The sequence below is a fragment of the Tasmannia lanceolata genome, unplaced genomic scaffold, assembly GCF_043159265.1.
Source record: "Tasmannia lanceolata isolate RefF3 unplaced genomic scaffold, GAP_Taslan_0.1 ptg000008l, whole genome shotgun sequence".
Lineage (NCBI taxonomy): Eukaryota > Viridiplantae > Streptophyta > Magnoliopsida > Canellales > Winteraceae > Tasmannia > Tasmannia lanceolata.
The window spans coordinates 69,044,010-69,070,246 of NW_027518685.1; the positions used below are offsets into that span (position 1 = coordinate 69,044,010).

Genomic DNA, 26,237 nt, shown 5'->3' on the forward strand with positions numbered 1-26,237 from the left:
ACCTTTGAGAGATTGGATTATGCTCAACTTGTATTATATTGTGAGAGATTTCTTCTTCATTCTTCATCGTACAATCAGCCCCTAAAATGAGGCAAAGCAAGATCTTTCTCTTCTTCATTCATTTTCATTCTAAAGGTGGAAGGGCACCAATATTAAATCCCTTGAATCTTCAAGCTTATATAGGCTCACATACGGCCTACTAGGGAGAATAGCAATAGTAGATTTCCTCAAGGAGCAAAACTTGAGAAGAGTGGAGTATGCCATGGTTTCAAGGCCGAACCACTATAAATTATTGGTGTACATTTCTCTTTCCCTTATCTTCTTTTCTTCTCTTAGTTATGCTTATCGTGTTTATATTTTCATTCTACTTGGCTAACCACTGAACTAAAGATTAATAAGCAAAAGGATTAGGATTAAAGATCAAAGTTTAAAGAGCTTAAAATTTTAATAGCCAACCAATTTCCTCCCCCCTGTTTCGTGGTTGTCCTACTTGGGATTCACATTGATTTAAGCATAAGGCTTTGGATAGATCTAAAGGCCACATCAAAACTAAGTTCTTCAAGGAGAGTATTCAACGTTCAGATAATGTGCATCATCTGCACCTTCAATTTGATCATCGTAGCAAAGGTAACGATCTATTTCCGCTTAAGGTTGATTAATTTTCTAACAAATATCATCAGTAGGCTAAATAAAAATGTATAATTTAAGAAAAAAGTATAAAATAAAAAATATCATTAAATTATCATGTTATTTTCACAGTGAATTATAAAAATGAAAATATCGTGATATTTCTTAAAATCTCGGGATTATTTCGGGATTTTCTCGTTTTATAAGACATCTTATTCTCCCTGCTCATTTAACATACCTCCCTTCATTATCAATCACTGTCATAAAAAATAGAAAGAACCATAGAAGAATAGGATGGGTAGAAATATACAAACAAGTACCATGATCCGAATTTTTGAAATACCACCAAGTGATAAAAATAAATACAAAATGAAGGATACATTAATCTCTATGAATGTGTACTGAGGTTCTCGTTGTTCGCCCATCCATCTTGAACTTGAGCTGAGTACTGCAAGTTCCAGAGAACATCTTCTATCGATGGACGCTGACCAATATCTTCAGATAGACAGTTTATGGTGATCTCAACTGCATTTTTTAAGGACTCATAGGCAAAAGTACCTCTAATGGAAGGATCAGTTTCCCCCCTCAGTTTTTTCGGGCCTTCTGCTAGGCCTCTCTCTAGCTGTGAACCACAAAAACATACATAAACTTTAAAAAAATTACTAAAATTTCAACATACTATTATGAACTAAAAATCTATTCATGATTCAATCTTGATGTCTAATGGCGTGTCACAACTCGCAATCATGGGTTCAAAATTTCCTAATACAAGGAATTCATTTCGTTAACATACTACCAAAACCTTCTTTCTCCAGTTATTAAAGGAGGTTTTTTTTTTTTTTGAATAATCCAAACACTTGGATACTTTCTGAAGAGATTTCCATGTTTTTGAAAAACTAGAAATATGTTTTAGAAATAGCTGATTAATAGCTTAGAAATAGTTTAAAAAACATTTCAATTTCTCTCTCTAAATGCATTAATAGTAAAATGGAGGAATGGGTTGTTTACCTTAAGTTTCAAGACATCCAATTCTGTCTGAGATGTGATGGGATTTCCTGTAATAATTTCTAGTAGAATAACTCCCAGCTGATAAACGTCTTCTTTATCACCATGTCCAGTACTGCAGATAAAGAAAGTAAAAACCAATTCATACTGAATTCACCGTAACATGCTTGGTGGTCATCACTATATACACTCCCACATGTAAGAAATATAAACGGTTTTAGGTTGACGATGATCAAACTACACTTAATTTTGATTTGGGTTTTATATAAGACACACTCCAGCTATAAGCATTATATCAAAAAAGGTGGTTGTTTACCTGTCAAGATCGCCAAGTTCTGCTCCATTGAAAGGGCTTTCAGAACCGACCTACATTATTAAAGATGAAAATTAGCTGAAATTGAGACCTTTTGGTTCAAAAAAAAAAAAGATCAATAAAATTAGAGGTGTATTAAGTAAATGTGGATACTTCATATTAACAAAAAATAAAAACTGAACTATTCACTCTAAGTGGAGCTGACCATAGTGATCTTATTGATAAATGGTCTTGGAAGCTTATAATCACTAATTTTGGCTATGAGATTTTCATCCAACAAAATATTCTTTATCTTAAAATTATTTCTTAAAACACCAGGCACAATTCTTGTATGCAAGAATTGGATTCCTCTCGCAATTCCCGTAGCAGCAGCTAATCTTTGTGGCCATTTCAGCATCTCTTGCTTTCGCCGTTCTGCAAAATAAATTATAAGAATTGAAATCTTATGTTATTTCAGATATTAATGGCTGAAAAGCCATAGGATAATGGTTATTCCCCTTACCAGTAAGATGATTCCTCAGTGTCCCATTTGAAATGTATTCAAAGACAAGAAAGATGGTATCAGTGGCATTAGGGGATTCCTCATAAGGGATAAAGCAGTGTCCAAGAATGCTGACCAAATGGCGATGTCTGGGCTTTGAAATTACTTCCATTTGCTGTTTATAGATTTTAAGAGCATGTCTTTGCTTTAGCTTCAGACACCCCACCACAACCACTTATCCGTCACTGAGCCACCCTTTGTACAGCTAAAATTGCAAAAGAAGCCAAGATGATGTGAAATTGATTCAGATGTCAACATTGAAAGTGAAGCAGTCTGTGTCTAGTAGAGATGATGTTTTAATCATATTAATTTACAAAATTCTATCAAATTCATGGAGATATGATCCTGGATCATCACCCAAAGTCAGAAAAAAACAATAACTTCTAGTTTTTCAAATATCCTATGTTGGTCCAGTAAGATACACCATAATCAGGAAAGGTTACTGCAACATATGAAAATGGGAATGTTATCCCTATTTCTGAGACATTAAATAGAACAGTCCAAATCTTTTGTCTTTTTCATTTATTTTAATTCGTGAGTACATGTATGGCATCTGAAATCCTCCTAAGAGATGCCCATGTCTGAAACTCTAATGACATAGACATTACAAGAAAACTGTAATTTACTGTCCTCTTGAGTTACTTTAGTTCATGAGCTATAGCTCCCAAATTGGTCTTACGTAGGTAGAAAAATCACTTGGTATGTTTTATGAATTAGGTTAAAAATATAACTAGTGATTGAAAGACACCATTTAGAGAGAGATATGGTAGTGCTTAAAATCTTATCATTGCTCAAGAAGTCAACCCAAGGCAAAAGTGGGTTGAATCAGGCAGTCAATGATTTACCCAGCGAGTTGATTGCATCGGGTGGATCAATGAGTTTTACTGACTCAGTAGATCTGAAATCAAGTTGATTTGTGCGAGTCAATGATTGACCAAGTGAAGTTTCAAACATAGAAAAAGTAAATCCAATCAACTACTTGTGGAAATATAAAACAGAGCATTGATGCATTTTGAAGGATCCAACTTTTCACTACATGAAATTATAAAAGTGTGGAATGAACTGACAATAACAAATCATACAAGTGAAAATAAACATTTTTCGATAGAGTTGAACACTATTACCGACTGAATTAAGCCTATAATGTATGCAAATAACCTACATTACTTTGAGATCTTTACCACGAGCGCATGTGATTACTTGTTCAAATTTGGAGAAAATAAAAAATTCGGAAACCAGCTTAGTTATGTGGAATCCATCAGACAGATTTTAACTGTAAACACCCAAAAACATTTCTTCTTTGCTCTTGATCCATTCATAACTTGGGAGTTAGGCTGCTAAGGGAATTGAGAACTAATAAGGAGGATAACTTTATATAAAATTCACTACCTTACCACTTAATAGACTGAAATTTGAGGGGATTTTTGTGTTGAACCCATGAACAAAATATTTATTATTCAAAAGAGTTTGACACAACAGGCATAGTCCAAAAATCAACAGTTAAATTGTTCTTGGCAAAGCACTAAAAGATAGCCATTTGATCAAGGAGATAGGATGTTTAAATTATGGTGGCAACAGGGCAAATAAAAAGGACTCATTGAGGTCTACCAGATGTTAAAAATCTATCATCTATTTTCTGTAATCAGTTTCGTTTCAATGCTCACAGGCATATACATTGGAAACATTCAGTTTTATGTCATGGTTAGAGCCACAACTTGGGTAGTCCATTCAGGTCTAGATAGAAGAAGGAAAATACAACATCATTCCCTTATCCTTTCTTTAGAGTGTATTAACATTTCGTATATGATCTACCTATTCTGTTGCCTTCATTAATCTATGCAGTGGCTAGGGTGACACAGTCAACATTATACTGAAACATTTTATTACATGATCATTTGTCCCCAAGCATTTCGAACAAATATATAAGATTATTATTAAGAGTAGTAGGTGATATTTTCCATCCGAAATAGATTCACTCTCATACCTGACCCTGAGATCCTTCCCCATTAAATTCGACGGCTCGAAGTTATTTGTTGCTTCTTCGAGTTCCTCAGAGTAAAAGCATGATATGGTGGGAGCCCAAGTGCTCCTAGCCTCATTGCCTGAGACATATGCCCTGTCAAAGATAAAATTGGCTTCACATATTTTAATCATTCCTATCAAAGAAACATTGAGTGCTCCATGCAAGAATCCTTTTACAAAAGTCTACATACACTACCAAGCAGAAACATTACAAAGAAATTCAGAAAGATTAGGCCCTTAAACCATAGACGCAAGTCTGGAAAACTTGGATACATTTCTACTGAAATTTTCAAGGATGGTAAAGTGAAAGAAATATCATTCATGGTCATTCTATAGACAGATAGCAATGAATAATGGTGGAAGAGAAAGAACAGCTTACTAGATTCAGTACCCAGTCTTGGGGATACCCGAACTGACTTTTTTCCTACGACAGATTTCTGAGATCTAGAGTTTCTTTCATTCTTTTTCCCCAATCTCCTAATTATCACGCATATTAACATCATACATGCTACCAAGGATCCCACAATTCCCCCAACAATTCCAAGTAAGAGGCCTAACTTGGTTTTCGATGTTTCCTTCTGTTTACTAGGCATAACTGCAGCCAAAGCTTCTACATGGCAAAATGAGTTTGAATGTTGATACTTTGAATCCCCAGAAGACAAACAATTCCATGAATACAACACAATTCGGTCTGAAGAATTAGAACGGACGCAGGGAGGCAAACCTCCAATCAAAAGATTACGAGAGAGATCCACAAAATTGAGTCCATTTCTGCAAGATGTATTCATTGGAAGAGCTCCACTCAATTTATTACCAGCCAAATCCAAGTACTGGATTGAAGGTAAAGAGAACAAAAGAGATGGGATTGGCCCCACAAGTTGATTGAAAGAGATATGTAATCTTTGGAGCTGATCAAAGGACTGAAGTTCAGAATTAACACTTGAGTGGAAAGAATTGTATCTCAATACTAGACTGACAAGCTTATTCCCCAATGAGGGAAACTCCGGTCCGAGGATATTACCCAAGTCCAATTCTTCAAGAACTGTTAAGCTACTAAGATCAGGAACACTTCCATTGAACAAATTATCATGAAAAATAAGACTCTGAATGCTGGTCAAAGAATAAATTTGCAATGGGATTTTCCCATAAATAAAATTTGAACTTATATTCAGTACTTGAAGAGACGAAAATCGATTGATTTTTGCAGGTAAAGGCCCCCACAAACCCAATGACAAAAGTGACAGCACCTTCAAGCTTGACAACTTAGAAAGAGTGGTGAAAAGAGAATCAATCGAAAAATTCGAAGACAGAGTTTGAGAAGAGATGGAAAAGACCTTACTGGGATAAGGGGATCCTTTGTTTCCAATGACAGTTAATTCGGTTACTCGGTTTCCCGAGCAGACGATTTTAAGAGACTGAGAAGGAGGAATGTAACAGAAATTAGTCCACCTGTTCCAGCCATTGAGAACAGATGGGTACTCCAAAATGCGTTGAAATCGGAACAAGGCCATGGTTTCAGAGGGAAGCAATTGAGCAAAAGAGAATGGAACAACAAAGAAAATGATTATTGTGAGGAAGGTAAAACCATGAGGTTTTTCCATGGTTGAGAAGAAAAGATTGGTAAATGTAGAAAGAACACAGATAAAAATATTTACATTCTAATGCCGCGATTTGCCGATTTAGACTACTAATTTATACATAACTATTAGTATCTGTAAATAATCCTAATGCAAATAGAACTAAGAAATAAACAAAAAGGAAAATAAGAAATCTAAAGAAAACAACAAACAATGGCCTACATCACATAAAGGAAAAATTCAGCAATATAAGAAGAAGCAAATAAACAAGAACTCCAATTTTTCTATTACTGGAAACTAAAAGACTAGAAATTAGTCACAGAATTGAGTCTAAATCTCTGTTCTTTCCATTTATAGAAAGTAATTGTGGAGGGACTGAAACCCAAGATAACAAACAAACCTGAAATTTGGCGCAAAATGGAGTGTAGAATCTACAGACTAAGAAAGATTTTACTTAAAATTTTGATCTGCAAGTGAAGAACAATGCAAAATGGTTTTGGGTGTGGAGTGAGTATGAGTTTCAGTGTTCTTTCCCAGATGGAGAAATCATTTACGAGAAGATGAAAGTTCTTGCAAATGGGTTTTGAATTTTAAGTACTGATAACAAAAAAAAAACCAGAAAAAAAAAAGAGTTAAAATTGAAGGATTTAAAGATAAACAAACCCAGATGTGTCAGGAGTTAGAGAAATAGAAAGAGAAAAGATTTTTTTTTTTTTTTAAAAGTCAAAACATTTCAGCAATCAATGTTAAAATAAGTGCTTCAAAAGATGGGCGTAAGATAATTTGAAGTGGGTGTAAAGAAGATGAGTTGAGACGAAGAGAAGTGGTCTAGAATGGCAGTGAAAGGTGTTAGGAAATTATCCTAACGGTGGATGTGGCATGTGCAAGATCAACGGCCTAGATCATTTTGTTAGTTGGTTTTGTGAAAAGGCATTAAGTGAAAAGCCATAAAAGAAGGGGTGTAAATGTAAGAGACTTTTGGGGAGGGAACCAGCGTGATGAGGAGTTGTGTCTCTTCCTATAAATGTCTATTTATTCTCTCATCCGGTCCCTACTTGCACACAACAATTTCTACATCCTTCTCTTGGCAATCCACGGCAAAAAGAGAGAGGAAGTCGGTCCCCATCACCGTCTGTTGTGGAGTGAGGAGAAATACCGGAATGGAATCCTTCCAGTGATAGCAAAACGATATTCGGCTTTCGGTATGTTCCCTTTACTGTTTCAATTTCAATCCATATGGTTAATTGTGATTTTCTCAAAGTTGGACCGCCAAAGATCCGTTGCCCGTGTTCCTTTTATGATGAACACTTACATGTGGTATCAGAGCCACGGTTTCGGCGAGAAAATCGCATTAAAAGTGATTCAAATAGGGTTTGTGAAAACTTGTATTTTGAGTGCCGCCATCAATTCTGGAGTCGGATCGATGATTAAATGGCACTGAAACGTTTCTTGTGTTCCCATGAATCCAACGCAACAAACGGTACGTCGATCCGATGTCTGGATTGCGTTTGGCGGCGATTTAAAGATGAAAATTTTAACTTTTGGGGAAGTTTTGGACCTCGCCGGAAAACAGTGTGCCGCCGGCGACCGGCTTGTCCGACCGGAGATTTTTTGGCGTGGTTACGAAGTTCCTCAATCGGACTTCAAACGAAGCCGCAATAATAAATCGAACTTTGAGTGTTTTTTCGGATTTTGCTGGAATTTTCACTATGTTAAGGAAGAAGATGATGAATAGTGTCGGGCTTGGCGGGCCTATCAAGGATCCGCGACGGGTTTTTCAATTAAAAAGGGCCCAGTAGACCCTCTAAGCCCACCAGACCGCTTGGCCCAACCTGACTTGAACCGGCCCATAGGCCCAAACGGCCCAAATCTGTGTTTGACTCGGTTTGACCCATTTTTGTGAGATTTTTGGCCAAATTATAGCGGTTCTGGAGGTTTTGCATCCTTCTGAATCCATTTTTTGGGTCAGTTTTGGCATTTGGTATCTGTATCATATAGGTATAGTGTAAATTCAAAAACTTTTGATTTTTCAAGTTGGTTTTTGAGTCAAATATTTAGGGTTTTAGCCCAAGTAAAACTGGTTCCGAACGTTTTGCAACCCTTTGAAGCCATTTTTGGTATCCATTTTGCCATTTGAGCACTGTATAATACACTTATAGTGTATTTTTAACACTTTTGACTTTATAAATTTGGCTTTGAGTCAAAAGTTTTGGCATTTTGGGCTCGGATTAGATTGGTTCCTAAGGTTACAGACCGTTCTGGACCTATTTTTGAGGTCATTTTTGGTATTTAAGCACTGTATGATATAGTTACAGTGTAAAATCAAGACTTTTGGTTTTGTAAGTTTGATTTTAAGTCAAATATTTTGGGGTTTTGGACTTGGGTTAGACCATTCCTATGGTTTTGGACCATTCTGAACTCGTTTCCAAGGTCTGTTTTGGTGTTCGGAGTCTAGATTTTAAAATTCCAGTGTAATTTTATAACTTTTGGGTTTTTTAAAGTGGGCCTTGAGTTTAATTTTGATTTCAAACTCCTAAAGAATTAACTAAATGCCATGGAGACCCAGTTATGTAAAGTTTTGATGTTGTTTAATGATTAAAACTCAGTCAATGAACACATTTGGTTTCTAATTCTTAACTTAAGAACCCCTATATGTTGTTTATATGCTTTATGTTTTGCATATAACTTAAGGGTTAAAATGATTAGTTGAAATCATATATGGGACTAAACTTTTAACTTGAATGCACATTAGTTCATGCAAGATATGCTTAAAACCCAAGCTTATGGTTAAAATAAACTGATAGTGTGTATTTTCAAAACCTAAAACATTGAATTATGTTTGATCATGGAACTTGAAACTTGGCTTTGTATACACAAGTTTATTACATTGTTCATTATTTTTAGTTGAAATTGAACTATAGCTTGTTATGATTGGTCACTAAATGAATGAACAAAGAACTACGATTCCGACTGGGAAACGAAATCGCTTTAAGGTTAAGTGGTTAATTTTGAGAATCGTGTCGCATACAATGAGACATTTAGGGACTATGAACCACTTTCAATTGCGACTATTTGTCCAAGAGCAACACTTAGCCCAACAGATGACTGTTGTTTTGCACAAATAGGCGGTGTGAGAGGGCTAGGCCTGGGTAACCTGGTTTGGGGTTATGCTTCTGCCCAACGGTGATGTGCGCCTCAAGTATAGGGTTATCTGGCCCTAGTTGGTCTCATGGGAGAGCCAATTGTGTGCTGTGGCACGGCCCAACGGACGGCCCCAGGTGACACTCCTGGTGTCTCGCCAGAATCACAGTATTGTGATTTCCTGAATTGAAAATCGTTTGTGTGTTGTGGCACGGCCCAACGGACGACCCACAATGACACGTCTGATGTTTCGTCGGGGTCACATTTTTGTGTTTTTTTGTGATTCTGGGCAATCTAACTAATTTTCCCTTAAGATAGATTGACTGAGTATTGTATGTGAGAACCAATTGTGTGCCGTGGCACGGCCCAACGGACGACCCACGGTGATACACCGGTGTCTCTTCATAATCATGGTATTGTGTTTTCTAAAGTAGAAACCAATTCTGCATCATGGCACGGCCCAACGGACGGCACACGATGGCACATATGGTATCTAATTAGAAGCACACTTATGTATCATCATGATTTTATACATTTCAGTCATTCTTTTCAGTTGGATTGATTAAAATCGTGGATTGAGTTAATTAAACTCCATTTGTGGACTGAATAGGTGTTATAAGAAGTGAGCATGTTTAGAACTGCAAGTCTGTGTCTGTGACATTGAAGTTGTTGGTATCTTAGTGTCTTTTCTAGATACCGATTATGTTGAGTACTTTAGTGGGTCAGAAACCTTAGCAAGTGATGGAATAGATCTGCATAATTCAATACTACAAAAGGCTAGACTATGTATCATTGAATGACAGGCTCACTAAACCCACATCTAAAATATGCTTATGAATAGTGGGAGTTCAATGTTAGTATCACTCTAGTAGTAATGGTAGACCTCCTTTTTTATGCAATTCGAGATGTTTTTAAGACTCGAAAATGTAAAGGGGTTCTTGAATGTAGTTAGTGAATTTTTTAGATGATCATTGGAAGCACTTGCAAATACCCTTATGATGTGTTTTGATAACCTTAAAGTATATTTACCAAAGTTGTAGTTTTGAGCACACTTTGAAAGGCTTTAGATTCAAAACCTTGGTTGTGCTCACTTTCGACACACCTCTTGGTTATTTTAAATGGCAACATTAGAGTCCTGAAGATATAGACTAGTCTTAGCATTATCAATTAAAGAGAGTGAACTTGGTATCAAGTGTCATTATCTTGAATAATAAATGACACATAAAGTATGGATCCCTTAAGTTCGATATGGCCTGGAATTAATACCATATCTTTGTATCTTATGATTTCTATTTCGTAAGTACTCCGAAAAAAGATTTGTGAATAGATTAAGGCATTACTATTCATATTTAGAATTCTATGTGAGGTCTTGGTGCGAGTTAGGTGCTTAGTAGAGGAGAGTATACCATTATATCGGGAAATAAAATAAATGTGGCTGTTGAAGCCATTATTACTCGCCACTCTTTTATAAAATTTTGGTTTCATATGAACTTGAAACCTTATTCTAGAAAAACTTGATTCCTTTGGCTATGAATCAAGGTCTGGAAGTATAATGGATTCTCTCTAGTTTTTCATTTCCCATTTAGTGATTTTGGTTCTCTTCAGAGCAATCCTTATTGACTTGGATTACACTTCTCTCAAGGTCAGACTTGGCCCACCTTGCATTAGAATGAGATAATCAGTATTGTTAGAAATAAATGAAATCGCATGAACAAGAATTTATCCAATCAGTGGCTTAAGTTTTTTAACCACATATCTGAGGATAGTTGGGTAAAAGAAGAATTCTAGATTCACTTGATTTTACCGATTTAAACAATGATACGGGGTACATTGAAGGAGAAATATACAAAGATTAATCGGTTTAGGGTGTCACCAAGAGTATTGATCTACTAAAGGTCATTCACAATGACATCTTGGATCTTTGGACTCTGACAGTTGGTGGCGGAAGGTGTTACCCTTTTGGTTAAATTTTCTAGCCATATTTAAATGTGTCTCTCTAATCAGAAGTAGGAGGCCCTATCTTTGTTTGTGATCTATAAGGTAAGAGTCGAGAATTAACTTGACATAAATGATCAAAACAATAAGGGTCATTTATGCAACTCTCTGTTGCCTAAGATTGTGGGTTAAAACTCTTAAAACACCCATGTATTTTGTGATCCAAGTAAGGCTGTGCCTAAGACCCTTTAAGATTTATGGGTCATAAGGAAGCTGAAATTGGGAAACATGCAACTTTGGGTTGTTTATATGAGGCAAAAGTTTATAACCCACGAATATAGTGATTAAGCTCTATGACCATAAGTTGCAATTTCATAGATTATCTTAAAGTATTTAAGGGTTTTAGGTTCTGTTGATTGACCCATAGTACGTATATTGTCGGGATTAAATGTGCCAAGACTTCTAAAGGATGGTGACCTTAGTGGGAGTGTAGTGTCTTTAGTAAAATCACCTTTAAGGAGAACCAGATTGTAGTACCGGTACTAGTGATCCAAGAGAAGGTGGTACCAATGCTCATTGGAACATTAAAAGACACATATAAGTTAACAACCCACATTATAGATGTTTTGGTGGTGACGACTATCGAACAATCCTTGAGGTTAAGGAAAGAGGCACATAGTCTGTAGACTTAAAGATTCTGCTTAAGGTTTAGAGCAGACTTCCCGACAATTGTACATAAAGTTTCATCAAGTACTCTCTATGTTAAGTTTTAAGGAATTGTCACAGGATAATGGATATATCTTAAGGTCAGAGGAGTAATATTATTTTCCTCGTATTATGTGTTGATGGTATACTACTTGCAAGTAGTACTTAACCATGTTCAATGATATTCATACAAAAGAATTCAGGTGAAGCATCCTACATAATAGGAGTTTAGATTCACCTAGTTGGGACTCGAGGATGGCTGAGATTGCAGAAAGCCTATCTTGGTAAAGTCCTAAGTATTGAACATGGATAAATTACTCAATTTGTAGTGTTCCTATAGTTAAGGGTGATATATTCAGTCAGTTCCAAGGTCCCAGGATCGATTCATTATAGGAGCAGATAAAGAGGTTCCCTAATAGTTCCGCAATTGGGGTCTATTGAATGTTTAAATCTGCACCTATCTGTGTATAACCTATATGGTGGGCAAATTTAGAAAGTACCAATGTTATTTATGTATGGATCATTGGAAATTTGCCAAAAGGTTATATATTGTCTGTAAGGGACTAAAGGTTTAATGCTCACATAAAGTAAATGAAATAACCTTAGTGTGATTGGTTAATCTAATTCCGACTGTTGTCGGAACACCTAGAGTTCTGCTCTAGTATATTTTGCAGAAAGTCCTAAATCGTGGAAGAATGTCAAATTGACACTCAGTTGCTTCCACCTTGGGTACGGAGTTTATTGTGTACTTCAAGGCCTTGTACTATGCCTTGAAGTCGCGGAATTTTGTCTCAGGGTTTCATTTTGTTGATAGTCAACAAGTTACTGAGAATGTATTGTGATAATTCCGCTGCGGTTTTACAATTCCAAGAATGACAAATCAAGTAATGGGGTCAATGTATTGACATATTGTCGTGAGGAAGTTCAGAATCAATGTATATCTGAGGATTACATAAGCACCGCACTTATGTTGGCGGATCCTTTGACTGAGGGCTTGTCACCAAAGCTCTTCAGAGAGCATGTAGCGCGCATAAGGTTGGTTGACACTTTTGATAGCCTATGACAGTGGGAGTCTGCATTAGGTATTGAGATACACTGTTGTGATCACATTTTATTTTATGATTCTGATATATATTATTTTCTACCGCTCCATTTTGTGCACATTTCGTAAATGGATTGTGAGTAAGAGGTAGAATGTCTGTAGACTGTTTTGGACCATATTTACATCTTATGCATGTATGCGTTTACATTCATGTTGGTAAGTATTACTAATGATATAATCGTGGGGTAGGCTATTGGGTAGAGTTGGTGACCCAATGGTTACATGGTTTATTGTTAGTAATTTTTGCTGAACGGAATGTTGTGTTTATTGTCTAACTAACTTAAAGTTATGATCCTTATGTTTGGCTCAAAGATCTTGCTGGCCAAGTGGGAGAATGTTAGGAAATTATCCTAACGGTGGATGTGGCATGTGCAAGATCAACGGCCTAGATCATTTTGTTAGTTGGTTTTGTGAAAAGGCATTAAGTGAAAAGCCATAAAAGAAGGGGTGTAAATGTAAGAGACTTTTGGGGAGGGAACCAGCGTGATGAGGAGTTGTGTCTCTTCCCATAAATGTCTATTTATTCTCTCATCCGGTCCCTACTTGCACACAACAATTTCTACATCCTTCTCTTGGCAATCCACGGCAAAAAGAGAGAGGAAGTCGGTCCCCATCACCGTCTGTTGTGGAGTGAGGAGAAATACCGGAATGGAATCCTTCCAGTGATAGCAAAACGATATTCGGCTTTCGGTATGTTCCCTTTACTGTTTCAATTTCAATCCATATGGTTAATTGTGATTTTCTCAAAGTTGGACCGCCAAAGATCCGTTGCCCGTGTTCTTTTTATGATGAACACTTACAAAAGGAACAGAAGAGAAGTAGAGCAGTGCAGAGCAGAGGAAGGAAGAGCAGAGCTTTATGTAGAAACAGAGGGGCCTTTTGATAGGCTAAAAGTCCTGTAAGAAAGTGGACGTGTCGGCGGCACGTGCGTAGTGTGAGAAGGAGCGTTGGGAAGTGAGCTATGATCTGACCCTATTTCGGTGTTTTAATTAGTGCTTGTGGGCAGACAAGAGGGCATGGATTTCAGCAAGTCTACATCTCTAGATTCCTTCCTTCCATTAAGATCCAAATCAACCCAACAGGTCCAACTACTGTATTTATCATTCCATTAAAATGGTGGGGCCCACCCAATCAAAGCAAGGTGTAAAATGGTAGGCCCCACCTTATACATGAATATGAATTTGGGTGGAGATAGTGATCATTGGTATACATGTTGTAAGATGGTTGGCCTGACTCTATGTATGGACTTGGGTGGAGATAGACCTGGCAAAAGCGACCCGTGCCCGCGGGTCGACCCGACCCACGCGCAAATTTGCGGGCACGGGTCTGAGTTTTAGTGACCCGTCAAAACTAACCCGCAGGTGACCCAACCCGCAAAAACACGGGTCGGGTCGGGTCAACCCACGGGCACCCGCAAGTCACTTAGTTTTTTAAAGGGTGGTGATTTTGTTATGCTAATCTAGTTAGATGGCTTTTTTTTCTAATGCAAAGGATGGTGATTTTGTCATGCTAATCTATTTTTTAAGGGTTTGATGCCTAAATAGGTTATGGCTGGCACCATAGAATATAAATAGGTTGTGGCTAGCACCATAGGTTGATCCCAACCCTCCGATTTGAATGTTAGAGGGTTGATCACTTGATCCTAACCCTCTATAGATCGGAGGGTTAGGATCAACCTATTGAAATGATTTTTTGGGCACAACCTATTTAGGCTGTGGGCCATCTAATGGACGGTTTGGATCATCCCACGGTGCCGGCCATACCCCCCTCATCAAAATCCAGTGATAATATTTTCCAAAATAAACTACTGTTTGAATTTGCGGGTGACCCGCGGGTTGACCCGGCCCACCCGCGGGCCGCGCGGGTCACCAAAATTCTGACCCGCAAAAATGCGGATCATCTCCTGACCCGACCCGTGTGACCCGCACCCGCATCACCCGCGGGTTGACCCGGCCCGACCCACCCGTTTGCCAGGTCTAGGTGGAGATAGTGAGCATTGGTATACATGGTGGGCCCCACCCTATTCATGTGTTTGAGGGAAATTGGTAGGACCCACCGTATCAAAACATGGTGCAAAGTAAGGGGGGTTTTATATTCTGCGGGCAAGAAGTCCATTATTTTTCAAAAAAAATACTGTAGGACTAACTTCATAGGATGATCCCAACCGTTCATATGTTGGGCCACAACTTAAATAAGCATCTCCAGAAGATGATCTTAACCCTCCGATTTGTAGAGAGACTGCACATTTTAAATACCTCTACAGATTGGGGAGTTAGGATCATCCTATCGAGATTATTTATCGGATACAACATATTTAAGTTGTGGCCAACAGATGAACGGTTTGGATCATCATATGAAGTGGGCCCACAGTAGTTTTTGAAAAATAATGGATTTCACGGGCGCATAGATGTTGTAATTTACATCAATCATGGACATTTTTGTGTCATTTTATGTACCGTTGTGGGCAATGTGTGGTATCTTATGGTCCAATATTCAACGATAACAAAAATAAGATTAAGTGTGATTTAATCATTACAACGGCCAATAAAAATTGAAACTTGTAAATTTATTTTAGAGTCAATATTTTTGAATTAATAGGGTCATTTTTCCCACCTCAAATAATTTATTTTAGAGAAAAATATAGATTAAAATTTACAAGATTTCAGCCTATATTTTTTTCAAAAAAAAAGATTTCAGCCTATATGGCTGAAAAATCTTTACCTCCCTTGGGCCATGTTTGGATTCAAGAAAAATATTTCTGACAAGGAACCTTTTTCCAGGGAACATGTTTCCTTTCATCGACTTAGAGGGGAATAATATGCATGATTTTGGTTAATTTATAGGGATATCATCATAAATTGGAGGTCCCTCTAAATAAAACTTGAATAGGGTTGATTCAAATTATCTTTTTTAAGTGTGTGAAGAAAGTAGGAAATTTTAGATATTTTTTCCCTCTTTTGAACGGGGAGACTTTGACATTGTGCGTGTTTAGTGTACCGTTTAAAACACCGTTTGGCGTTTGAAACACCGTTTTGGGGCCAAACGGCCGTTTGGGTGTACAACCATAGTTTGAAACACCGTTTGAAACACCGTTTTGAACCCTCAAAATGGCGTTTTGCAGACGGAGGGAAGGAGGTTCGTTTGCATAACGCCGTTTTGAACGGAGTTTTTGGGCTTTGGGTTTTTAAGTGTTTGCCCTCACCAAAACCCATTTTTATGTATATGCGTGCGATTTTATGCGTTACGTAAATACCAAAAAAGTGCGGGTGTTAATATCATTCTCGCGGACACAAATTTGTTAAATTGTTAATATTTAATTCAAAACAAGGGGCTGCTGATATCATTATATGATCTCTTAATTTTGATTTTTTAAAGACAAAAGAATTAAAAGAAACCCTACTTTCTTACTTTCTTCATCTACTTTGCAAAGTTGCAAACCCTCTCACGCCTCACTGCCTCAGCGCCTCCACTCGTCCGTCAAATCCGGCAAATCCGGCCGCTAAGAAGAAGAAGAAGAAGAACCACAACGGTATAGCCTTTTTTTTTTTTTGGCAATGATGTTTAATTTTAATAGTGTTTGAATGAGATCCTAATGACCTTTTAATATTGGGCCTAATGAGAGAGTAACTGAGTTACATTGAGGCCAACCAAACAATGCCCTTTTTGGTCATTTTACCACTAAAACTCCGTTTTGGGGCATTTGCAACCAAACACACAATACCTCTGTTTGCCGTCTAAAAAGCCGTTTTGAACCAACATGCCGTTTTGCAAAACGGCGTTTTAAACGCTATTTCAAACGGTACGCCAAACACCATTGTCGTTTGGAATGAACCATTTTGCTTTGATCAAAAGCCATGCTAGGTGGCTTGCCCAAATATACACCCTCGAAAAGTGAACCTTTTTTATTTTATTTCTTGATAAATGTAAAGTTTACTTAAAGTTAATCCCTGCAGTCAAAGCAAACAAATGCATATGATATTTACACCCTTCTGCTTTGATACGTCCACTCCTATTTTCGCTTTACAGCAACTAAGAAGACCTTATTGTAGATATTTTGTTAATTGAAAAAGGACACGGTCGAGTCGATTTCTCATATGAGAGCAAACATACCACAATGTTCAAAGGGGTTTGTAAAAAACAAAACAAAAAAAAAGATGTTGAAAACAAAAAACAAACCATCATTGCTGCTTAACAGATTGAACCAAATCCCTCAAAATGACCAAAACAGCTCTGATGAAACCTGTTCTATCAAGGTAACAGGGAACACCATATATTGATATGAGAGTGCTGAAATAATGAAGACTAAAGGTTTGTAAGATTGGAAGACCTCCCAATTGAGCAAGAGGTACAACCCTGGGAACCATATTTGCTGCTGAACAAGTTGAACAAAGTCAACCACAGAAAGACCACTAGAGACAAACCTTTTCTATCAAGGTAACAGGTAACACCATATATTGAAACATGGGGATTGCTAGGGACCATCGCAGAAAGGCATTTCATGGCTAGCTGTTGCATTTGAGAGCAGCCACCGCAGATGAATAAAATTAATAAAACAAAATCTGATGAAAAGTGGGCCTGTGTGGCTTCTCTCACATGCAACAGCCACTCGTGAAATGCCATCCGGGATAGTCGCTAGCAAATCCCTTGAAGCAATATATGTACCACAACCCAATTAATGTAACCAACTACTAGCCAGCCGTGAAATACCATCCGGGATAGTCGCTAGCAAATCCCTTGAAGCAATATATGTACCACAACTCAATCAATGTAACCAACTACTAGACACATAAGATATAATCCAGCAAGGCGAACCATGAATTTGCAGTAGCCTGAAACCCTCATTAGATGAACAATCTTAACTGTCTAGTCAGAAGATTTTTGTCCACGTTGAATATGAACCCGTAGTTAATTTCTCATTTTCTAGCTTTTGAATTTGACACATCGCAATAGAGTTTTCAAATGAACAATCCTGATATAGTGCCAATGTAAATTCAGTAACAGGAAGAAGTTAAGAAAAGACCTTTTCAATTCTTCAGATATGGTAGAAAGAAGTTAATAGACCTTTTCAATTCAGATATGGCAGGAAGAAGTTAAGAAAAGACCTTTCAAATTCAGAAAAGGTGCCAATGTAGAAATGAATAGTGATACGAATAGATGTGCCCATATTATTTTTTGGTAATACAGGTTTCCAACTGTAAAAAATTGCACACCCAATGGTGTTCATCCTCATCAATCTGGTGTGCCTAGCTAGTCTAGAACATTGCCTCCAGTCCCAAGGTGATCGAGTGTTCAGCTTAATTATTGACATTATTTCCTCATTTTATGTTAAAATCATGTCTTTTATCCTACAGTCATATCCTTTTATCCAGGTCAGGATCATCCAATAATGGTGAGACTAGAGGTAATGGTGGCACGCCAAATGAGTGGAGCAAATGTCTAAGTGTGTCACATGTATTATACATGTGACAAAAAAAAGTAACGGCAGCCCCATCCTTCCAGCAAAACAGTCAATTGAAATTCATTTTATTGAAGAAAATATCATACCAAGTTTTCCTTGTCATCTTGCTGTGTTTCATCGTTGGGCATAGGATTGCCTGAATCTGTAACATAACAAAAGGATAAGATGAGCAAGAACAACTGAAAAGCACTGCTATTGACACTTGGACCCCTTTTACCTACTCCCATTTGTGACCCTATCAAAATGGTTGGTTCATTAAGAATTTCCCCTAAAATTAATAATTTCCATTTGTAGGCCATGACAAAGGTTGACATTATACATTCAGCATGGGTTTATCCACAAAGCATTGAGTAGTAACCATGAGGTCAACTGCCACAACAACTAAAAATTAATGCCTTGCAGTTATCCCACAAGAAAAAAGGTCATGAGGCAAGAAAGCTCACCATACACCTGAACATTCCTCAAAAAAGAAAAGAAAAGATCGAGATGTTTTTTTCTTACCTTTTTCACTAGCAAACTTAGTCTCTGAATTCTTGACCTTCCTCTTCTCTCTGTTGGTATCCTGCGTAGTTGGCCTCTGAGATTTCTTTTGCAAATTATTCCTATTATCAATAACAGAGGTCAAATTTGAAGAGCTTTTGTTAACTGATGCCCTGTTCTTGACTGCAGTCCTTTTCTGAACACCCTCTTTCTTCATCGCTTCTCCAACGACAGAAGCTCTAATATTTTCGGAGTTCAATGATTTGGGTTTCAAATTGCCAGCTCTTGCAGTAGAAGTCGAATGACCATCTTCATCAGATGACTCAGGGACCAGAGAACATGTCTCAGAGACCTGTACCTGCTCTAAATCTTCTGAAATATTGTAGCTTCTCAGCAATTCCTTTGTGGGTTCTCCAAGTTCTAGAAGGTTATGTCGAAGTACATATGATTTCAGCTCATCATGCAATCGCTGAAAAGGCTGTGAATTCAAGCCACAACGCATTAGCAAATTAGAATTATGTGGGAAAGAAAAGACATCAATACAGGCCAATGTCACAAATATCGTTCTCGGAATATATTAAATTTCTTTTATTTTTTCCAGGTTTATATCAGGAAAAAACAATAAAAATAAAGTTATTTAAAAATATATAAATATATAAAATTTAAGAAAAATATATAATATAAAAATATCGTAAAAATGTCAGGATAATATCATGATATTATGGCTATATTTTTTGATAAAATGAAAAACATGGCTATATTTTTCAAATCTAGGGATTATTTCGGAATTGTCGTTTTATCAAAATGTCGCAATAAAAACGTGATAATTTGAAAATCTTGGAGATATTTGTGACATAGAATACAAGCAGTGTGTCATTGTGAAATTCAAGAATATACAGGCCTAGATACCTCACATCCAGACTCTAAGGCAAGCTTGAAAAACCCAAGGGAAATTGAATGCTTAGCAGCAGATTCAGATATCTTAATCTGTGATATCCAATAAGTGACAGTTGAGAGAAACACTGAATTTCTGCTGTTTGTCGACTTTGACGCATCAGAGGCAGGTGTATCACAATTCCCCTGGCTGCTAGTTGATTTTTTTGTTCTAATAATGCTGCTAACCGGTCTCGGTAGTGGGCTGACAGAAGACTTGGCAGGAATTGAGAGGCGTCTGGGTGGTTTAGCAGTTTTTTCCTTGCCAGAAAGATCAAGAACACTCACACTTTTGCTTACATTTGAGACAGCCCGACCCCTGCGCAAGTATGAAATTAATCTCTTCATCTTCTTCTACAGAGGATGTTGTAAACATCTAAATTTGAAATACATAAATATAGAAAGAAATAAAATTTTATATTATAGCTAAAATCTGCCTGTACCAAAATATCTTTCTCCCTCCCCTTTTAGAAGGAAATTATATGCTGAAAGGCCGTAGGAACACAAAAAGGCGGTACGATAAAGGTACCATCCTTGAGATTTGATCCAATAGCAGCCCATCAAAAGTGAGCTGCTGTAGGATCAAATATGAAGGATGGGATGCTGAGTACGTATTCACAAGACCTTTCATCATATAATTCTCTTAGAAACAAGTCATTTCTCTCATATTTTGCTACTAGACACACCATCTCTCTACGATCTTTTCTTTACACAGAGTTCAATTATACATGCTCTTTAGAAGATCTTTTTTTAATGTATTTATTTATCCCTTGATCTCATACACCAAAGAAAACAAGATTAAAAATAAATAAAAGGTTTGAAATTTTGAATGTAGTAGGAAGAGAGGACATCAAAATTTCGAATTTAAATATAACTGTGAAGTTGAATTTCTAATGAGTCATGACTAGTTCAACATGTCGAAGTGAATATGTAAAAGTTTTAACCTAAAATTTGTATAGAAAGATTTAGATATGTAATTTTATCAACAAAATGATGTATTGCAAGCAAAGATTATAATTAAACAAAATAATAACTTCAAAGAAATCTATATCAAATCAAATTTGATCTGGAAATTTATAAATGATAGAGTATGCGTATGATCGGTTACTATAAAATGCATAAGACAATAACCAAAAGAAAAAAATTATTTAAATAAATAAAATTTAAGAATAGCTTATGCGCAATCTGTTTATGTATTGATCTAATAAATAAACAATAGAATAATAAAAGAAGAGGATTAAATCTTTCACGATGCTTGCGATTCGTGGGTCCAATCATTGATGGTGGATCTGTCATAGAAGGATTGAGAAGTTGGTATTCCGTAGAAGCCCTGTGTGAAAATCAATATGAATGCCAAAGATTTGATGCGCGCATCGCCCCAATATATAAGATCGAGATTAAATAAAATGCTTGGGAAAAAAGTATAAATTCTAGTTTGTATTTGTGTACTAATGGCTTGTATGGTGAAAAAAAAAACTATTGTAGAAAGTCTTGATTATAGTAAAGTGTGTGCAGAGAAAGAAATGACTTTTTTTAAGAGAGTTCTCCTGTAACCTTTTGAGCAATAGGAGGCGAGAGAGAGAGAGAGAGAGAGAGAGAGAGAGAGAGAGAGAGAGAGGGGGTCTTTCGAGAATTGCACCAATCGAGGGAAATATCCCCACCCCACCCCCTTCTAGGATTTTGAGGGGAAGAGAGAAATGAAAGATCCTCTTGAGAGGAGAGCCTACTGTTATTTTTTTAGAAGTAGGATAGGAGTCCATTTTTTGTCCTGCTATAAAAGAAAATGGAAGAAAAAAAAAAGATATTTGGGGAGTGCCTAAAATAAAAATGATTATTTTTAATTGAAATAGGGTTGTATGTCAAAAAAAGAACCTTTTCTATAATAGGAAAGTTCGTCGAAAATTCTGTTATCTTTTCTGAAATGACACGTCAATGGTCTTTTATTCGATTTCGTGTAATGTGAGAAAGACTATAATGCCTCGTTCTTTTTTAATTGTTCCTGTTTTTTAATCTCCACTACCACCGACGACCATCGCTGCAACTCGAAAAAGGTGGAAGAAGAGGAGAAAGAAGAGAAAGAAGACGATGAAAAAGTGGACAAATTAGATGAAGAAAAGAGCGTGAAGAAGGAAACAAAAGAATCGACGATGGAATAATGCCTTTTCTCTTTCTCTCTTGCTCTCTCTTTCTTTTTTATACTAGTAATGACACCCCTCCCACTACTCTACAAGGTTGGCAACCAAGCACTACTTATCACTATTCTAGGAGGTAAATTCTAGGTAAATCAAATGTTTGTCTCCTCCCTATTGAGTAGTTATTGTTGGAGAAAATATGTCGGTGATGATGTTGGGAAATAGAAAAGAAAGAGATGCTTCAAAGCGCGTTGTCGCTTTCCTGAAGATAATATTCGCCCCCACTAGTCAGTGTGCAAGGGGTATAACAAATTTGCCTCCAACATACAATGAAGCCTGGTGTTATCTATATCACCTTTGGATAAACAAGTATTTGACACACCGGTTACTGTTTCTGCAGAAAACAGTACACTAGAATGGATTTGTGAAAAGAAAGCAAAGAACAAAGTTGATAAACTTCCAAGAGAGTAATTTTGGCTATGGATTTACTCAAACTCAAGTCCCACAAGTGTAATTTTTGTATTCTATTTCAAAGGCTATTATCTACTCTTTTAATAAAGTACTTGGAAACCTTTCTGTTTGATTTGCACCCCCTACAAGAGCACCTTTTAAAAGCATGTTGAAATTTGGCCGTTAGATCGCGCCAATCCACGATTCTATAGTCCAGAGCAATCTTGGAGTGATTATTGGTTTGTGTAAAACCTTCGTCCTCCCCTCTAACTGCTAGATCAATGATCCACGGTGCGGATTGCACCCTTTGGCTTTTGATCATTGGGACACGACGGGACATAATCCAACAGTCCTCATCACACCTTATCACCCACTAGCCATTACACCACGATCTGACGCTTTGGATAGCACCCGCTCTAGCACTAGCCGTTGGAGCGTGTTGAACCAAAAGATCGACCACCCATATGACTAAAACCATGGCCCAACCCGACCGAGTGGGACCTTGATCGATCCAACGGTTCATTCGACCACCTACGCGACCGATCCATGGTCAATCCGACCGATCAACTGATCTTGATTAGACGGCTCATATCAAATCTGGTAAATTTTAAGTGCTCCAGTCGCTCGTAGCGATGATGCGAAGTGCGCCAAAAGAGAGCCACTAGTGGCCTACAGATCACGCCGTGCGTGCGGTGGACCGTGTCGTGGGTCCACCTGTTGTGCAACAAAACAATAGAGAGAAGTGGATAGCACTATATACACCCAGATGCCAAGCAAAATCCCTAAGCCTCCCCTGCTTTTCTACAACCAAACTCACTCTGAATGTAAGGATGTGGAGATCGAAGGGTGCCATTCTTCCCTCGAGGGTCCCACAGACTGGAGTGATTGAGACCTAGTAATGAGTGATTGAGATGGTCATATGGAGTATATGTGTAGACACCCCATTTTGACTGAACCCTAATCATGTTAGTTTTAATCAAACCCTATCAAATCAGTCCATTAGGGTCCCAAATTTTATCCTAAGCTAGGTTAGGGTCCCACACCAAGGTCCCGGTAAAATTTCCCGGTAAAATTTCGCCAAGATCCAAGCACGTTTGCCTAGCGAACGAGCTAAGACAGTGTCGTGGTGCAAGTTTAAAAGGGGGGTGAATGTATCCTGAAAGGGGGGCGAATTTATCCTGGAAAGGTCACGGCCTGGGGCAAAAAAGACATGATGGAGTCGTGCGCCCATCATCTTTTCAGCTCAAACCGCGCGCCTTATCAAAAGTAGTGCCAATATCAGTACCTCATTTCCCAATAAATACGAGTTTAAGCCTCATTTGTCAGGGGATCTAGGTTTTTTTTTCCCTTAATTTCTAGAGAGACAGAGAGTGGGAAAACAAGAGGGAGAAAGTAGATCTAGGATATCAAACCCTTAATCATTTTCTTCTCCGGCAACATCCGGTTAAAATCAGGCAAGGCTCCGGCCGTTCAAGAGATTAGCACATCCTCTTCAGTCCTACCTTCATCGAAACCATAAATTCATATCTTAGAAACCTAGATCTTGCTGATTTCGAAAATCCAAACCCTAACTCCGGTGAGCTCCATAGATTCCAGCCAATCTCCATTTTTTCCGATAGAGTTTCGGAGTCTGTAGAATAATTCTCAGATCTAATCTGGTGATCTTCTTCGTTTTGGCAAACCTCTTCAAGTATTGATCGAATCTCTCATTCTGGTAAGTTTTTTTTAAATCTGTTATTTTTTTTTTGGATAAGTTCTTTAAATTGATATGTTTTTCTTTACTTATATCACTGGATTTCAAGAGGAGATAGACTTGATTTGCAGGGAAAGGAAGTTTAAACATGGATCATTTAATCCATAGGATGTTTTATTTACAGAGTATTAAACCTGGAATAGAGGATTCTCTTTTGATTCTGTTTGGATTTCAAGAACTAAATGTTTAAAAAAATAACAATAATAGCTATCCTAAAATAACAGAGTTTTGTTTGGACGTTGAGAAGAAGTTGGTTTGGAATTTTTTTTTTAAATGTTGTCCTTTTTGTGTTGACATTTATAAATTTATTTATTTATTTATTTTTATTTTTTTGTGTGCCTTGCACTCCGAATTAAAGTCTCATTCCATTATTCTTCTATCTTATACCTTTTGCACTAAGGCCTTTAAGTAGCTAAGGTGTCTCCGATACATAGTTGTGTAAATAATAGCTGAGCAGGTTTCATGAAGAATTATGAGATGATGTTTTAAAAGACATAAATGTCAAAAGAAAATCTGATCTGTAGGTGCTAGAGGATAGTTTTGTAGCATAAGAAAAGGTATTCAGGTTCGATTATTTTTGGGGAAATAGTTGGTTGATGTGTGATAGTAGGTGAAAGAATTGTCTCATACATGCTTAGATTCTCGTTTGGGTTTAAGTAGTTATGCACTTGCTTGAAACATAATTCATCCCCTGCACAATAATGACCCAGGGAGAGTAGAAAACCAAATGAAGTGGTAACCCTTGTGTTGTCTCATTTATCATAAGATTGTTTTAGTTTAACCATTTGTGAGTGTAGTTGTTTTCTTTGGACGAATGTTATAAATAAAGTCATACCTCTGTTTAGGGATATCATTATAGAGATAATCTGTCATTTATCTTTGTCTTTCGAAATACTGCTTACTGTAGAGAAGTTAGTTGGAGTCCATTATTAATTGTAATAAATTTTCAAGGTTTCGGTTTTGATCTTCGCATACAGTTTCTTGGTTGACACCTCTTGTGCAACTATTAAAATATGGTAGTGCCGTTGTCATTAGCCAAAAAGAAAGTAGGGATTATCTGGAATATAACTTCGAAAGTGTCCCTTTACCAAGGGGGAAGAGCTCCTCGATTGGTGGACAGTGGTCCTTATTATGGGAAGTAATTTATGCATGCATCTTCACTTAAAGTTATTTTCAAATCAATAGGGCAGTGATATACCCCCTCCCCCATCTACTCCACAGCCGGTACGACACCACTCCAACCGGCCTTCGGCTCAACAATTAATTTGTGGAGATCTTTGAACAAGGTAGGCCCCACCCATATTTTTAAAAATGATCTGTATGCCCACACCATAGGACGATCCAAACCGTCCATTTGATGGACCACAACGTAAATAGGTTGTGCCTCAAAATATCATTTCCATAGGATAAACCTAGCCCTCCGATCTAAACAAAAACAGCATATTATGAAAACCTCTATAGAGTGGAGGGTTGCGATCATCCTATGGAAATGATTCTGGGGCACAACCTATTTTTGTTGTGACCCATCAAATGGACGGCTTGGATCATCCTATGGTGTGGGTCTTGCAGTAACATTAAGGCCCAATTGTAGGTCCCACCCATATTTTTCAAAATGAAGTGCACGGTCCATACCATAGGATGTTCTGAGCTGTCCATTTGATAGGCCGCAACGTAACTAGGTCGTGCTCCAAAATCATTTCCATAGGATGATCGCAACCCTCCGATCTATAGAGGTTTCCATAATATGCAGTTTCTCATTTGATCAAAGGCTAGGATCATCCAGTGGAAATGATTTTTTGGGACACAACCTATTGACGGTGTGGCCCATCAAATGGACATTTTGGAGCATCCTATGGTGTGGGCTGTACGGTTCATTTTGAAAAACAAGGGTGGATATCCATACCTTATCTAGTATGGTTTTCTTAGCGTGGAGGTTCACACCTAAGACATATTTTCGTTGTAGTTATCCACACTAGAACATATGATAGTCATCCTCACTAACTTAGCTTTTCTCAGTGAGTCTATCCGCACTTTATAAAATACTCAGGTGTCCACACTACTGT

At 37.4% G+C, this 26,237-nt stretch overlaps 1 protein-coding gene and 1 pseudogene across 2 annotated transcripts; both read right to left on the reverse strand.

Moving 5' to 3' along the window:
• Positions 1-849: 849 nt before the first annotated feature.
• LOC143885537 (putative LRR receptor-like serine/threonine-protein kinase At1g14390) lies at positions 850-6,516 on the reverse strand (annotated as a pseudogene). Its single transcript, XR_013253416.1, has 7 exons — positions 4,888-6,516; positions 4,471-4,602; positions 2,448-2,691; positions 2,151-2,359; positions 1,949-1,998; positions 1,636-1,747; positions 850-1,249 (listed from the first exon to the last, which is right to left on the reverse strand). The product of XR_013253416.1 is annotated as a putative LRR receptor-like serine/threonine-protein kinase At1g14390 (transcript).
• Positions 6,517-18,426: 11,910 nt separating this feature from the next.
• Positions 18,427-20,187, reverse strand: LOC143883269 (uncharacterized). The gene is made up of 3 exons (XM_077386615.1): positions 19,816-20,187; positions 18,928-19,384; positions 18,427-18,568 (listed from the first exon to the last, which is right to left on the reverse strand). The coding sequence occupies exons 1-3, from the start codon at positions 20,185-20,187 to the stop codon at positions 18,507-18,509; spliced, it is 891 nt and encodes a 296-aa protein (XP_077242730.1). The 3' UTR covers positions 18,427-18,506.
• Between the last annotated feature and the right edge of the window lie 6,050 nt (positions 20,188-26,237).

Excerpts from the sequence above, each read along its gene's own strand:
- LOC143883269 (XM_077386615.1), bottom strand. The coding sequence starts at position 20,187 with ATGAAGAGATTAATTTCATACTTGCGCAGGGGTCGGGCTGTCTCAAAT. Across the intron at positions 19,385-19,815 it reads CCTTAGAGTCTGGATGTGAG|CCTTTTCAGCGATTGCATGA; the intron begins GTATCTAGGCCT and ends TTGAATTCACAG. Across the intron at positions 18,569-18,927 it reads TAAGTTTGCTAGTGAAAAAG|ATTCAGGCAATCCTATGCCC; the intron begins GTAAGAAAAAAA and ends GTTATGTTACAG.